The 16,417-nt window shown below is 37.0% G+C and overlaps 2 protein-coding genes across 5 annotated transcripts in view; one reads left to right on the plus strand and one right to left on the minus strand.

Annotated features, from left to right (window-relative positions):
* The window catches only part of LOC107730519 (catenin delta-1-like), a 28,477-nt gene extending 20,736 nt beyond the window's left edge, over positions 1-7,741 (minus strand). For all 3 annotated transcript variants that reach the window (XM_016541367.1, XM_016541368.1, XM_016541366.1), the window contains exon 1: positions 7,655-7,741. The gene's annotated coding sequence lies outside the window, so the exon portion shown is untranslated. The remainder of the gene's footprint in view (positions 1-7,654) is intronic.
* A 4,931-nt stretch (positions 7,742-12,672) lies between these two features.
* Positions 12,673-16,417, plus strand: part of LOC107730523 (solute carrier family 43 member 3-like) — an 11,766-nt gene continuing 8,021 nt past the window's right edge. The window contains exons 1-8 of one of the 2 annotated variants that reach the window (XM_016541372.1): positions 12,673-12,767; positions 13,878-13,915; positions 14,054-14,528; positions 14,635-14,764; positions 15,174-15,220; positions 15,313-15,389; positions 15,473-15,565; positions 15,711-15,850. In XM_016541372.1, the coding sequence (XP_016396858.1) occupies positions 14,336-14,528; positions 14,635-14,764; positions 15,174-15,220; positions 15,313-15,389; positions 15,473-15,565; positions 15,711-15,850 (680 nt within the window). In that variant the 5' untranslated portion in view covers positions 12,673-12,767; positions 13,878-13,915; positions 14,054-14,335. The remainder of the gene's footprint in view (positions 12,768-13,877; positions 13,916-14,053; positions 14,529-14,634; positions 14,765-15,173; positions 15,221-15,312; positions 15,390-15,472; positions 15,566-15,710; positions 15,851-16,417) is intronic. The other variant, XM_016541373.1, reaches the window with a different exon arrangement.

Here is a 16,417-nt window from a genome sequence, read left to right on the forward strand (position 1 = left end):
TATATATATAATTGCTAAATTAATATATTCATGTATTTTAATGAATAAAATAACTACATTAATGAAAATCATAATTTTAGCCTGTTTTACATAGCAAAGCATGGATCCTCTTTAAATGACATGCTCCTAAATGCTCTAAAAGCAAAATATAATTTTGCATCGACTTGATTTTGAGGTGAAATATGCTCAAGACATGTTTTCATGAGATATCCGAGTCTACACTTGAACTTAATACCCATAAAACATCTAACAAGTCACATGACTCCATCACCACTTCAAATTATTACATGCTGATATGCTAATTACTAATTAATGCTAATGCATTCGACTAAGTGAGTGTAAACAAAGTGTAGATTTCAAAGCCGAGCTTAATTAATAACAGCACTGTGAATGGGGTTGATTTCGTCTATGAATACAATGGCCAAAAAGCTATAAAACCACAGTGTCTGTGTATTTCAGGTTTATTAATGGCATTGCTTAAGTATTAATGGCTCTGTTCACTATTAATGAAAATTCTCCCGTTCTTTTGGCCCAAAACAGCATCTGTAATCACCGCCATGCCCAGATCCAGCAGCTCACCGGCGTAATTAACAATCTGTCAGCGTTATAGCCCGCCTATGTTCATCAAAGCCTCGCTGTTGGTTTGTAAAACTCTTTTAGGCTGAGTTAGCTGTTAGCGATTCAACGCAAGTTCCCTAAGAAGTGGACAGAAGAACACAGGGCTTTGATTTGGAGTGGACTTGGAGCCGTCAGAGGAATAATGTAGGTTATGAGCTGGCAGTGATTCATGGTGAAGGGTTTTGTTGTGTCACTGGATTCATGAGGGCTGGATAGCACAGAGTCGAGCCACTAGAACCTTCCAGCATGACACGTCGTATCACGGCCTCCATCTCTCAGGAACATCAGTATGCAAACCGCCGGCGTGATTTGTCTCGCAGTCATTCAGCAAGCGACTCTGCTCACATTCTCATAGGAACGAAAGAAAAATCTCTTTAACAGCTTGATCGCTTCTTCTAGACAGCAACGGCATTGAATCGAGAGTTTTGCGGAAGTCTGTAGCTTTTTCTCAAACATTTCTCATCAAACGGTCCGAGCTGCTATTCACGTTCATATTCAAGTATATAAAAAATATATATTATATTATATATTAAATAAGAATGTTTGGTGGTACAGTAATGAGAATGAGCTCTCATTACAGTAGAAAAATTGGTGTGAAAAATGTCAGAAGATTTATTGTATTGTATTTATTGTATTGCTAATTCAAAGTAAAATATAGAAATGTATAATATACATGAATGCTATAAGATATAAGTGTGTGTGTGTGTGTGTGTGTGTGTGTGTGTGTGCAATTTTTTCCAGATATAATAATAATAATAAAATGAAAGATTATTACTATCATCAACATCGATGGAAGCAAAACAAAACAGTATTATTTGATTACTTTGCAGGTAGTATCTGCTCACTGCATCTTCACCCTGGTTTTAAAATAAGACTATTATTAACTAACAACTACAGTGAACTTTATAAAACAGCTGAAGATGCTACTCCGAGTCTGAAGGCTCAGAGATCTTTTATTATTCGCTGTTAAACATAGAAGCTCCGTTGTTAGATGTGGAACTTATCAAGATATCAGTAGCGTTAGCGTAGTGTATAAATAACTGCTTCTGTGAGTTCACGCTGCATCTGCTCATTAGCACCACTGATCTGGGTGGGGTGCAAAAGCTGCGTGTGAACAGCAGGTGGGGAAAAAAACTCTGGAGCGCTGATCTGAGCACTGATATCAGCACAGTGATGTGCTCTGAAACATGTCATATATGGGAAGCTGAGTCAATTTGATTTACAGATTGAGAGAAGTTTAAAAGGTTCCTTGGAAGAACTACAAAGAGGGCATGGCAGCTTTACACAATCTATATTAGCTTACAATAAAGGGAAGATAGGGAACCTAAGAACCATTTCTGATCATTTACAACTGAACTTCCCAATTTTTTATTTTATTTTTTTAAAGATTATTAAGGTTAAGCCAAAGTGAAAGAGAAACAAGCCTTTACCTGTACCTGCCCTTGTTCGGGAATCATTACTACACATCATTTCAAACCAAAACATAACTCATGCACAAACATCAATGGGCCAAGCATAAAAACAAAATTCCAAACCTGTGACAAAACAAGCGATAAATAAAACCGGATAACCAAATTCCCCCAGAAATCACCTGCATGCAAGTGCAACCACATTACTATGTTTACAGGAATAATTTATTCAAAAAAAAAAAAAAAATCAACATATACTCACTCATTCTCATAGGGCTGCACGATTAATCGAATGCGATTGTCATGCGCATTTTGATAGTAATGCCGGTTCTGTAATCAGCAGGAAATCATCATCACGTGCTTTCAGAAATACATTTAATAACATATTTTTACTCCAAACTCACTTCATAACGTCAGTCGAGTGTTTGAAATAAATCCTGCTGTGAGATGATGTGGCTTCTTACAGAGAATAAGGCACGCAACATATTTCATTTAAGCAGTGATAAAGGCATTGTATTATAAATATACTTTATTTTAATGAAAATTATAATAATAAGAACTCAGATAAACCGTATATTGCCGTAGTCGTGTGTTTATTAGTCACGTTGAATCAATGAAAGCAGTTGAATCTTCTGTTTATTCAGCTGCAGCGATAGGCATTTTCTGGGTTTCTTCTGCGAGGCGTATTTGGAGTTTCAGCGCGAGAGCGCCCTCTGGCCTTTGGATGGAGATTTACTGCTGATCACAGAACTGTGCTTCACTGAAAGATACGCATGACAATCGCAGCTTCTGTCGAATCGCGATCTCGATTCCATTTCGATTTATCGTGCAGCCCTACATTCTCATGCCATAACTACTGCACCATGACAAATCTGTAAGCGTTATATGGTAGTAGGCAACTAATGAGCTTTTTAATAGCCAATGCTGATATCTTAGCGTAAAAGAATAATAAGCTTATATTGTCCGCCCTGCTCTCCATTTAATAATTTATTTGTAAATGTTTTGTAATAAATGCATAATTTTTGTAATAAATGCATAATTTCTGCAATTAAAAGATTTTTTCACGTTTAGTAAATATTAGAAAAAATATTAAGGATCAATATGAAAAATTATTTGAACTTGATCAAATAAATCTGCAAAATAATCAGATTTTTACTTCATTTAACCCCATTATAATATTATCCAATATTTTTTTTGTTAAATTATGAATAAAATTAAATGTAACCTGCAGTGCACGCAGTAATCTTATCTGATAAACTTGTGTACACTGGAAATTATATTTTCCAAAAATAAATAAAAATAATAAAACACAGGTAACACTTATTTATTATCTAGTACAAGTGAATATGACATAGATATATAACATGGACAAGTTGAAATCAAGGATTTAAAGTTGCTTATTCGACTCAAATCTCTTGTCTGTATCCAACTCACACGGTTTGCATCCTTCACGTCTCATAAAAAAGAAAGGTCAACTAAGCTTGAATATGTGAAAGCACAAATGAAAGAAAAGCTTTGACTAATGGAAAGATTATCCATGAATAATGAACTTAAGTTTCAGCCTAAAATGTATGGCTTGAAAAGACTTCGGAACAACATGCAGTTAAATAAATATTGACAGTTTTAATGGCTGCATATAAAACTGAACTATAACGGCATGACTCATACGGACCAGTTTAAGGTACTTTCTGAGTTGTTTCAGGAACTTGACAGCTTTTGATCACTTTATGCTTTGTTGGATGGAAAAGAACAGCATGAACATTCTTCAAAATCCCTTATGGTGTGTTGCACAAAATCACCGAATTTATATTTTTAGGTGAAAAATTTATTTAAAATAAAGATCACAAGACTCCTAACAGCTAGTCAAAGCACTCCAAAACAGTTGTCTTTAACTGACTACAGAATCTAAGACCTAATATAATCAATCTGGGCTTTGAATCTTTATCTACAGCTCTGCAGGGATCGAAACTTCCCAACATCTGCAACAACGCCACTGCATAAATAAAGCACAAACTCAATTGAGATTTCTAGACATCCATAAAACTACCGTGCATGTCAGAAACTATTTTAAAGAGACCACAAATGCACAATGATCCAAGAGCAAAAAAGAATCCTGAAAAACAAACAGCGGCTTTCCTGAGAGCAGGACTGAAATGGAAGCAAGCAGGAGTCAACGCCAAAATTTACAAAACAGCAGCATAGGAAAAGCTCCGCCCCCCCAAATGCTGTATGATTCAAGAAGCTAACTCAACCCGCAACCAGCGCACAACCGCTCTCTCTCTCTTGCTACACAACGGAGAGAGGAAATATTTGCAGCTGTCTGCCTAGTGGTTAACTGAACAATAGGAAATGAGTGTCCACTACAGAGAATCAGTCGAGAGATGGACAGCAGCGGGGTGTGCATATGCCGTGGTGATTTTAGTTCGCCGGGGGGGTGGTGGATGTGATGATCGCATTGTCCTTGAAAACACAGACACAGCAGTCAGTTTCAACTAGGACTGAAACAGTTCTCCACCTCTCCTCGACTTCCCTCCTCACAAAGTAAACAGACTCTCGTAGAAAGTGAGGAATGAACACACACACACACACACACACACACACACACACACATTCCAGCTTGTATTGTGGCATGTCAGATCCTGTCTCAGCTCCTCTGGCAGCTCGAAAATAACTGGAAAAAACACTTCCCTTCCTTTCTCCTTATATGTCGCTCTTTCTCTGCATTCCCTATGACATATGTCCTCATTCTTTCCCTAAGCATCTGATTGAAGAGTGTGTAACCAATGACTCATTCACATCTCAGACCGTTTCTGGCTGATGCATGCATCATCGAGACAACAAAGGCTTCTGATACACTTTTCACAAAGTAAAACACAGAGGGGAGTGTCTAAATTATAATGTATTATACAGCTCTCTGGGAATACTTAATTGTGATTGGTCGATGGCAATATTCTGTGGTTAAACATTTTTGTGTTTGTTGTGTTAGGTGCGCATCTCTCATTTCACTCTGTGGTGTTTATTTAATAAGTAATTTGTATTACGTGCAGTAATGTACAGAGAATTAGTCGTTATTGGAAAATAAACCGCATTCAGGATGATAGAAGGACATGGGTTGTGCTTTATTTCACTATAATGACCAGCTGAAACTGCTTTAGTACCAACGTAACTTTGTTTTTGAGTATGATTATTAAACAAAATGTACACTTGTAAAGAACGATTTTCGAAGTTGTAAATAAAACCTTGTTGGAGTACATTTTACAAGAAAATACATGTTTTAAATTTGATGTTTAAAACAAAGAAATAATTACAAAGAAATGGCTAAGTTTCACTAGCATTTGTTGACTACAAACAAGCTTTCTTTTCAAAAAATGTGTTATATCATAAAATAAAACATTTCCAAACATAAATCACCAGAGAGAAGTGTCGTATCAAAAGATTGTGTTATGACATTTATTAAAAATGTCAACAATAGAAGTAACATGTATGGATGAATTCACAATAAGCTTGTTAAAATGCATTTAGAAAACTGATATGGTGAATTTCCGTTTCATGCTGCAACTTCATAACTGTAATGACACATACAAGTGACACCTTGCAGACAAGACACTATAAAACCGTTGTGTTGCAGGTGTGATGTCTACTGGATTGTGGTTCACACACACAAAGCTTCGACTGTGTCTGAAACAGAAGGCAGCTTCCCTGCTGACTAGTCAATCAATGACTTCACAGACAGCAGTTTTTGTAAAAAGGTACCCGGAATAAGGAAACAGGTCTTCTAAATTATAGACCAAAGAGACGGACTTCTAACGCACTATAATGCTACACAACGTATGAGCTAAAATCAATTCAAAGCAAACATTTAAATAACGAAATAAATCAAAAAGTATTAAATATCTAAAAAAGCATTTATTTATTATTATATTCTGTCTAATTAGGCCTGGGCAATAAAACGGTATCGATATTTATCGACGGTACACCCTCTTTGATAACGCTAGAAAATTTTTTCGATATAGCGCACGATATAGGCACGTGCAATGAGTGACGCAGAGTGACGCATTCAAAATCGGCAATGAATCGCCTGCGATTTTGAACACGATTTTGTGTAGCCGTTTCGGCCAAGAATTTTCATTTCGGTGCATCCCTATCTGGGAGCGTCATTAGTGGAGCGCGAGATGCGGTGATGATGATGTAAGTGACATTGTTGCATTTTAATGTTTTATAAGTCTAGTCCACAAGACTAGACGCAGTTGCTGCGTTATTCATTCAATATATATATATATATATATATAAACAGATGAAGGCTTCCAAGCAGACAGGATGTTACACAAACACTGGATTTGTAAGCTGCATTTTTCGAGTTTCAGCCACAGCCTGTGCGCTTTACAAATAGGCCTCCACAGGACGCTACCAGCTGCAAAAGTTCTCGTCTTCTAAGGAGAAAACAGTCATGGGACGACTCCCTAAATAGGTCTGACCTAGAACACCCTAAAACTTGGGCAAGAATCACATAAAACATGATTTAACACCACAGGTACACTACATCTGCAGAGTTCAGCGTGCTGAACTATGCGTCAAAAACCCAGCATCATTGGCACAAAAAACACATCTGGTCAAATGCCAGTCCATATTAAGAAAGCGTGATTCATAATGCACCAAAACCCCACCGAGACTGCCCTGAGCTCTGGCGCAATTACAGAGAAAGTGCCCCGTGTGACATCATCAATGCATCATCTAAACCATTTTGATTGTAGAAGTCTCATGACTGACGGAGGTAGGAATGGCAGCATTAGACATAAGCCGGAGTCATTTAATTCGCAGGTGCTTAACCATTTGCATCCTTTAATGGGATAGCAGAGATATTAGACAGCTAAGCCACTAGGCATCCAGACTCTATAAACACCTTTGGGCTGAGATAACACTTACAGCGAGATACAATATACCAGGACACATTTTAAACATATTAAGGGCAAGTAAATTGATCTTGCTGTATAACAGACTGCAACTGCAGCAGGCGGTCAAATATGATCAACATATGCATGTGGGAGGCAATTCAGACAACAGCTGCTGACTTCTGCTCCACTCCAAATATGTGGATTATGGGAAGAAAAACATTATGCAGACTATAATGTGCCTTTATACGGAGAGACTTTGAGACAAAGTCAGTACAGGGGGCTGAGTAGGAAAACACTTTAAATACACATACCAGTGTGAGAACAGACCTTCATCAGGGTAGCATCATATTTAATTTTTGACAGGAACGAAAACAAGGCTGCGAGGGACAGAAGTACGGTGCATTCAATGGATTGTACTGTTGTTTAACAATAAAATCGATCTGACCGAAATAAAAAAGCTCCATTAAAAAGTTGAGTTTGAAAGTGAGTCATGAAAATTAAGCGATCTTATGCCACTGTAAAGACTGTAAGTCTATCACTCACAGCCTCGTTTTCATCCGCGTTAAATTCAATATGGCGTCTAACCTGACTAAGGTGTATAGCATTTGTAGTGCATCTGCCCTATTTTATGAGTTCGCTTTCTAACGAGTGGCACGTAACGCGTTTCTCCCGACGAAGCAAAACAAAGAAGAAACCTGAGATGAACAGATTTAAGCAGTCTTTTTAAAAACCCACCAATCTATCTCGCTCCCCTTGTTCACTCCTCTCTTCGCTCGTCGTCCCACCGTGAAGCGTCTGACCCCTCCCCTGTGGAGCAGGAGTTCTGTTCACCGACACCGCTTTGGGCGGGGACACGGCGGACTTTTCAATATGCAAGCGAAAGAAAAAAACGCAATATTACGCTGCAGAATTGTTCTTTAAATGTAAACGCACTTAAACGCAGTTATTCGTCGTCGTGTGAATTATCAGACTGCATTGTAGATGATATGCCACGAAACAACGACTTTTCGCTGCACCTGTGAACCTGCGATAGCCCAGGCTACTTCATCACGGATTGATTGGAAATCTGAGTTGAGAGAATTCCACCAAAATGGAATCGTTTATTCGGAACAAAAAGAATATATACTAGGCTATAAAGAATGTAGTCTAGATAAAATAAACATCAAAGACTAAATAAAAAAAAACATGCACTACACTTTTCTCACATAATTCAGTCATATTTATTAAAACACTCTTAAAACTCACACTTGTTTATTAATTATATTTTAAATGAATTATTCTATCAAACTTCTGTTTATTTATTTATTCCAGTCCATCTGTGTTAATTCCCTATTTTGCATATACACAGTTATTTATCTCTATATTTTTATTTCTTCGTTTATTTAGTTCTGTTTATTTCATTATCCTGTATGATGATATGAAAATCAAATAAAACTTTTTAGGGTTCCCCATTTAGTGTCCTTGCCAGGTTATGGTTCTCCAACAGGTTCAACCAGTGTAAATAGTGCCTTAAGTGTCTTTTTAATTTGTACCCTGCTTGTGCAATGGAAAATAAAATAAAATAAAATAAAATAAAGATCAGTCATTATCAATAGGAGGGAAGATAATGTGCTGGCTAACTCTTTAGCCTGATTTCAGATTTTTAATTTCATTATTCTTTTAAGTAGCCATCATATTCATTTTTTAAAATCATATGAGATATGAGGTTGGTTAATTTACAGTTTTGAATTTAGTGGAGATTCTATTTATTCAGTTTGATGAGAATCTTGGTGGACTTGTTATCACTACACAGAACTGACATTGCATTCAAAACATATGAATTATTAATGCTGTGGTCCATCTAAGTCGATCTCATTTTGCACGTCATTTGCTCAGAAGACTTCCTGAGGTCACCAGATGGATATGTCACTTGAAGGTTTGGGAAACAGACAATAGATTTTATAATTACAAGAAGAACTAACCTTAAAAAGTGATATTGGTAAAGGTTGATGAAAGGTTATCTGTAATTTTTAGCCATGTCAGACAGAACAGTTAAAGAGAACAAAATAAATGGATAATTCCGACAATATCACACAATTAGTAACTAATTAAAGTGATTGTAGGCATAGCTCAGTAATTTATAGACTTACTATTGGTTTCAATATTAGTAATATAAGTCTGAATTCAAAAGTTCAATGATCTATTACTTCCACAACAACCAACTCATTTCATTTATCACTTGAATCAGACTGACTCATGATCTGTCACTGGTGGGTCAATAAGCGTCAGTCATATCTAGTCAAAGTCATCTGAACCTTTCAGCGTGGGATATTATAGTAACACTGAGTTCCCCACCCAGCGACTCAAGCTCAGCTGATGTTAAAAACTAACCTCAACGCAACCAGTCAGGATGGGAGTTTGTGGATCCAAGCACTCAGTATGAGTCAGTCGCCCTACTATTAGCAAGTACAGGAGCACACAGTAGCTCCTGATAGGTTCGTAGGTCACTCTCTTGACCCTAGGGCACACAAAAATGTTCAGCAGCTACAGCACAGAGAATTCCACGTTTGTCCATGTGGTGTTGCACACTGGTGTCGCGTCACATGGTGTATTGTTAGCCAACAGGCAGTTTGTTGCTAAAACTAGCCCCAGCAAGTTATGGAGCAGTTCAAATGCGAATCAGCAGAGGCTTATCAATTCTCCATTTCTGCTTAATTGCTTATCTTTTTGTTTCATTTTATTTTACCTTATTATGCATCGGAAGGCATTTTTAAATGGATTATGCAGGAAATGTATTGTTTTACAATATTTCTGGATACTGTATTTGTGATCAAATAAATGCAACCTTGGTGAGCATAAAATGTTACAAACTTTTGAATGGTAGTGTATGCCCACTTGGCTCTATTGTTTATTCTGTGCCTGCTTAGAACAGTTCCTGATGTTCTCTCTGAATGCCACAATTAAATCTCAGATAAGGTCAGGTTGGAATCCATGACCATTTCAAGGACTGACAAGACAAATAAGCAAATACTGGCAAAACAACAGAGACATTCAAAGGACCTTATACTGGTTGGGGCTCTCACAGATTTATTTTTACCATCAATTTAACATTAAGTGGAGTATCTTTAAAAATTTGGAACCAGGTGTGCTGTATCATTTCAATATGTGCCTTATTTAACATATAATGCAGCCTTTCTTGAAAAGGTCCCTGACATCCTCATCAAATATAGCAGGCCACCAATGAGGAACTAGAAACAAATCCACTATTAAGGCATTTTACTTTACATTGTCACTTCTAATAAAGCTTCCTTCAGTAAAAACGTCAATTTCCTGTTGTCCTCTCACATCAAAATCCACTGACATATTTGTTTAGAACTGGAATTTGTTTCTTAAAAACACAAAAGCCTTTCACTTCACAAGACGTTAATTGATGGACTTGAGGATTATTGTAATGTTTTTATCAACTGTTTGGACTCTCATTCTGATGGCACCCATTCACTGCAGAGGATTCACTGGTGAGCAAGTAATGTAATGCTAAATTTCTCCAAATCTGTTCAGATGATGAAACAAACTCATCTACATCTTGCATGGCCTGAGGGTGAGTACACTTTCAGCAATTTTTTTCATTTTGGGTAAACTATTCCTTTAAGACTGAGACATTAACTGGACAGAAATAGGTAGAGGATTCTGTCAGGTGACAGAAGTAAGATTTTTATCACAACATGAATACAAACTCAGCTGCAAAGACTGGTACACATATAGTTGCCAAAAGCTATACAGATCTGATTAAAATGTTTCATTGAGCTGACGAGAAGAGAATGCAGGGAGGTTAGGATCAGTTGAAGAATGTTTATATTTGCCAAATGTGCCAGTGTATGAAATAATTGATTAAACTCTGCATGGGGCACAAGATGACTCACGATGTTGAGCAGAGCAAGTGAGTCATGAGAGGGCTGGTTAGGGTTCTCATGGCTCCATCTAGTGTTTATCAGTGGAAACTACAGCGGGGCCCTCTCAGCACTTAAAGGAATAGTTTGCCCAAAAAAAGAAAATTCACTGATAATATACACACCCTCAGGCCATCCAAGATATAGATTAGTTTGTTTTTTCAGTGGAATAGATTTGGAGGAATTTAGAATTTCATCACTTGCTTAACAATGGATCCTCTGCAGTGAATGGGTGCCGTCAGAATGAGAGTCTAAACAGTTAAAACTATATCAATAATCCACAAGTATAGATCTGTTTTGGACTGCTTTTGCTTGTAAACAGTGCTTGATCTGTGCATATTTCTCTCCTGATTCAGGCCAGACAACTTTTTCACTAGTGAATAGTATGGATAGAGGAGTCATATTTTAGCTGGAAGCAACGCTTTTAAGTTAAAACACCTTAATGATGGGTTTGTTTATTACAAACACTCAGCTTTTCACTTATAAGATGTTAATTGAAGCACTGCAGTCATGTGGATTATTTGTTGATTTTTGTGTTTTTATCAGCTGTTTTCAGCTCATTTTGATGGCACTGACAACACAGACACAAGTACTCTTTACTTGTACCTTTTACACATGTAATAAGTGTATTTTTATTTCCTTTAGCACCTGCATCACACAAAGACAGTATAAGCTCTCATGATCAAACACACAAAGCCTTAATGTCAACCCACAAGAGGGAGCCAGATGGCCACAAGATTTAATTATCTGTTCAACCAGGCAGGACAGATGTAGGTCAGGAACTGCAAGTCCATTATATGTTTAACCTTACCTGGTTGCTTCCTTGCATTCGCTTGCTCTGCATCTCTTTAAGTTTTCCATCACACAAAGAGGTGGCACTTAACACAAAAAGAGTACAAAATATGGCCAATTTCTTCTTTTTCAACAAATGGACAATGAACTTTAAGTAAATGTTTTATTTTGTGTGTTTTTTTTATTGTGTGCTTGCCAATTTTTGCAACAGTAGTTACCAAAATGTTCTTGCAATAAACATTTTATAAATAAAGAGTTTATTTGCAAAAATAGATCACTTTTAAAAATTGTCAAATTTTTTGAAAATTACTTAAAAAAAAAAAAATTGTCAAAAATCATGTTTTTTATTAGCCTATGTAATCATGTTTTTATTGTGTTTAATAGCTGTATTTTTTTTTATTTTTTTTTAACCTATTCAAAATAACCCAACTGCAGTTTGATTGAGATTAATTGGAATGCACAATGAAAAAAAAGCATGATTTTTGAAAATTGTTAAAAATTGAGTTATCTGTTTTTGCAAATGAACTCTTCAAATTTAAAATAAATGTAGGCTATATTAAATAAACAAACCATTTTTTACAGACAAAATGTATATTAATGGGTTGCAAATTTAGCTTAAAACAAGATGTCACTCAGTAGAGACTATTTTTGATTATTTATTAGGGTATTATTTTTATTTAGTTATTTTTTCTTAAAATAACTTATATCAGGGTTGCAGGGTTGAGCTTAATGAATGTAGTCAATACTACACTTTAGGTAAAAAGTGACATATTGGAAATACCGTAAAACAAAATAACGGAAAAGGATACAATTAGGCCATTTGAATATCATTATGTCAAGGGTAGCCTATATAAAAAAAATTTCATCTATATATTGTTTCATCCATAGATATGTATATACATCTATCTAAATATATATTTATTTAACTATATTTAAATAATTATTTTAAAATAACTGGTGTGGGCTGTAGTCAATAAATCTTAACTAAACGTGTTCTCGTTCACTTTGGTTAACTGCCAGGCTCATGAACGCGCATAGACGTACACAGGTTTAGTAGCCTTCTGTTCAGCACGAAACGGGATTTTACAGCGCTTCAGCAACTCCGTCATTCAGTGTGACAGAAGATTGTTGTGAGTAGATGTCTATATGCAAATAGAGTCATTTTGTATGAAGAAACAATTTAAATTTAGAATACCTGACTCATGCCCATAGACTAGCCTATTGCTCAAGTTTGGAATGGAAATGTAGTCAAATCCATTTGCTTTTGATGGTTTTAATTTAATTATATTTGACGCTCTTTTAGCATTATATCGGATATCGCCTGTATCTGTTATATCTTTTATATTATCCATAAAAACGGTGGACGAGGAAAACTGTTGTTCTTGTTAGAGAGATTAGAGCTCGCAGACATGATAATCTGGATTAGTCAACTGTCCTCAGAACGCGCGCATGTGTGCCATCAGTGATCAACTTCAGTTTTACCCTATGTCACATTTCAAGAAATCTAGACACTGATGCAGCACGTCTTAACGGCTAAATCACAATTATGTAAGGGATACTGAACAGACAGCCGGTCATTATAACAAGAAAAAAACCCTCTTCATCCGGGTTATCCAAGACCCCTTCTTTACGTCAGGGTCCTGATAAGCCTTTCAGAGTTTATTTTGCGATATCTAAATGTAAATTTTTCCTGCTCGCCAAATAAACATAGACATAAAATATCGATTTAAATTGAAAATTACACATTTCTTTTTTCGGGTAGCCTATTATCTATTACATTATTAATCAATAATAATAATAACACCTTTAAACTACTACTACTAGCCTACTACTACTAATGTTGTTGTTGTATTGTTCTGCCATTCAAACTGCTTTATAAATTCGCTTCCTCTTCGTTTTTTGTTTTCTTGTTTTGATTGGACATTGACTGGGAATTCCCATGCCTCTAGCTATCAATCAATATTTTATTCTTGCCATAGATTTAAATGGTCCTTCCAGCTGTTTTATTAGCCTACTGTCAGTATTCCCGGTGATCCCGAGAGGGTGCTACTGTAATTTGCGATGCAAGATACATGTCCAGTTTAGGGGTGATTATGCAAAAAATTGTTGGTTGTCGCTCAGTGCTGCGACTGACCAATCAGAATCAAGTGTGGTAGGGTATTGATACCCTTGAATAATATTTGTATTGATTAAATGGAATTGCACCAGTAAAATGTGACTTTGTCTGTCTCTTCTTGCAGTTTTACACAACCTTCAGACACATGCACAGTTTTAGAGGGTGAGAATTTTAGGGATAGGCCTACAAACTAAAAGGATAGTGGCATACAAAGATGCTGATTAATGTGATCACACAAATAGCTCAGAAGTAATACATTCCATGCAAACTTCTTAAATGTTGTCATGTTGTTTTCAACAGCAGATCTATAACTCCCTCTCTTGAGAGGAACATGCACAACTTAGTCCAAATACGTGGAGAACGTTATCTCTACACCATATAACCGACTTGCATAGTGTCTTTCTGGTCAAATATGAGCAAGCCTTAACACAAACAAGAGAAGTGGATCAGCATTTAGGATGATTCATTCAAGATTAAAATTAATTTAACAACATATAGTGGCAAGCATATACAGTGCACTTTCCTACACAAGTGGATAGTTCTAGAAGCGTTCCTGACCCTGACGGTGTGGATGCGCAAAGGATGCTGGGATGCAAGGGATCATCTGGGACGGGGGTGAGATACAAGCTGACTCTGGCTACAAGACTGCTGGAGTGCTTGTGTTTTGCTGGAGTCGTGTTTGGTTGGGCGTCTCTCGTGTTTGTCCTAAAGACAGATGGCTACTTCAGCGATTTGTGCATCAATGCGACAGACGCTAGTGGAGAACTTGGCACAGGTGAGGTCATTTACAACAGTGGCTTTTAATGTGTTAGATGGTTCACTTCATTTTATGCTTTTTCATTTTGGTCTGTGTCTACCTGCTTATCTGTTTTTCTCTTTAGATTGCAGTCTGCAAGATGAGAATTTCTCATTGGTTTTTACTGTGGCCTCCTTCATGAACAACTTTCTCACTCTGCCCAACGGATTCTTCTATGACCATTTTGGCACGTTGGCAACACGATTTTTGGCTATGTGAGTTATTCCCTCGTAGGATGTAAAGCAGAGGTCAGGCAAGAATTAGCAGAACTGCTGTGTCTCTCTGCGGTAGAGTCAAGAAGTTTATCTGATTGTGTGTGGGGTGTGCTTTAAGCAGATAGTAAAAATCAACGTGGGCGTTTTAATGGGCTCCAAAAACAGGGCTTTGTGCACTGCAGCCATGAAGTAAAAACAGCCCCTAAGTAAAATTAGTTAAGACTGCCAGAATATTTGAAAATGTAAGTTGTTGTGTAATGTTAGGGACCACTTGTTCTATACAGACAATATACATTTATAAAAAGAAAAACACCAAACCACCACAATAATTTTTGAACAGTTAAGTGTTTCCTAATTGATTTTGAATTATATTTTATTTATACAACTTTGTATAATCATTATTTTGTAGATTTCTTTATACAACTGGCACTCTTATTGTGGCATTGTCCAATAAAGGTAAAGACAGACTTTTTTTAATTAAAAATTGCATCACACACATCATGGGCATATTTGATATGACTAATTTTCCTTTCTTTTCATTGAAACAGCTCTCTCTATCTTGCTTTTTCCTGCTCTGTCCTTCGTAGCTGTCGGAGGTATTTTATTTCTAATGACAAATATGCAGGTATGTTCATGAATGATTATATTTCATACATGCAATACATCAAGGGTATGATCAATTGCTTGCATGACTTGTCCTCATTATAGGTGGGGAACCTTTTTGGCTCTCATAGATCAACAATTATTACAGTCTATAATGGGGCCTTTGACTCTTCGTCAGTTATCTTTCTTATCATCAAGGTAAAAACCACACACACACACACACATATATATATATAAAATGCATTGAATAGTCCTATATTTGATCCACAGTGATTTAAAAAAAGAGTTTATCATCTGTTTATCATACTGCAATCTATGATACCCTGTATAACAATTTTTGAAGGTGCTCTATGAGAGTGGGGTTTCTCTTCGCTCCTCATTTCTCGTCCTCTCAGCCTGTAATCTCATTCATCTCCTCCGGACTCTTTTCCTTATGCCAAAATCACACATTCCCTATCCCATCCCAGACGACTACAAATATGGGTGAGTGAAACGATAAGCTGAGTATAAGCTGAATAAACAACAGTTCAAAGGTTTTGTATATTATATACATATTGTATATATTGTAACGGGGTGAAGAATCACACGACAAGGAATTTCAATCAATACCCCGGAGGGTGGATTTATTGGTGTGGTGGGTGATAGGGAGAAAGGTCCAGGTAGGTGCTCCGGTGCCGTGAGTGCTCTCTTCCGTCTTCCCAGTGCGGAGGGTCCGTGCAGTGCTCCTGTGGGGCTGGTCGGTCACACGCTGCTTTCTGTGGGAAAAATGAGAGGGCGAGTTAGTGCTCAGTCTCATGGAGAAGTCTCCCAGATGGCAGGGCTTGCGTGGCTTATGTGGCCGCCGCCTGATGAGCTGCAGCTGTGACCGATCAGCCTGTGATGAGGACTGCCAGGTGTTCCTTGCTCGTTTCCAGGGCGACGCTGATGAAGCTGCGCGACGCTCGTCACAATATGTAGAGCTTATGTAGGCTCTACAACAAAGGAATTGCTGATCTCTAGTGATGTCTAATTTGTGTAATAGATCATTTGTTAGTAAAGGGTGAGAGATCT

Source organism: Sinocyclocheilus rhinocerous, unplaced genomic scaffold (genome assembly GCF_001515625.1).
Source record: "Sinocyclocheilus rhinocerous isolate Xijiao unplaced genomic scaffold, SAMN03320098_v1.1 scaffold1570, whole genome shotgun sequence".
NCBI classification, from domain to species: Eukaryota; Metazoa; Chordata; class Actinopteri; order Cypriniformes; family Cyprinidae; genus Sinocyclocheilus; species Sinocyclocheilus rhinocerous.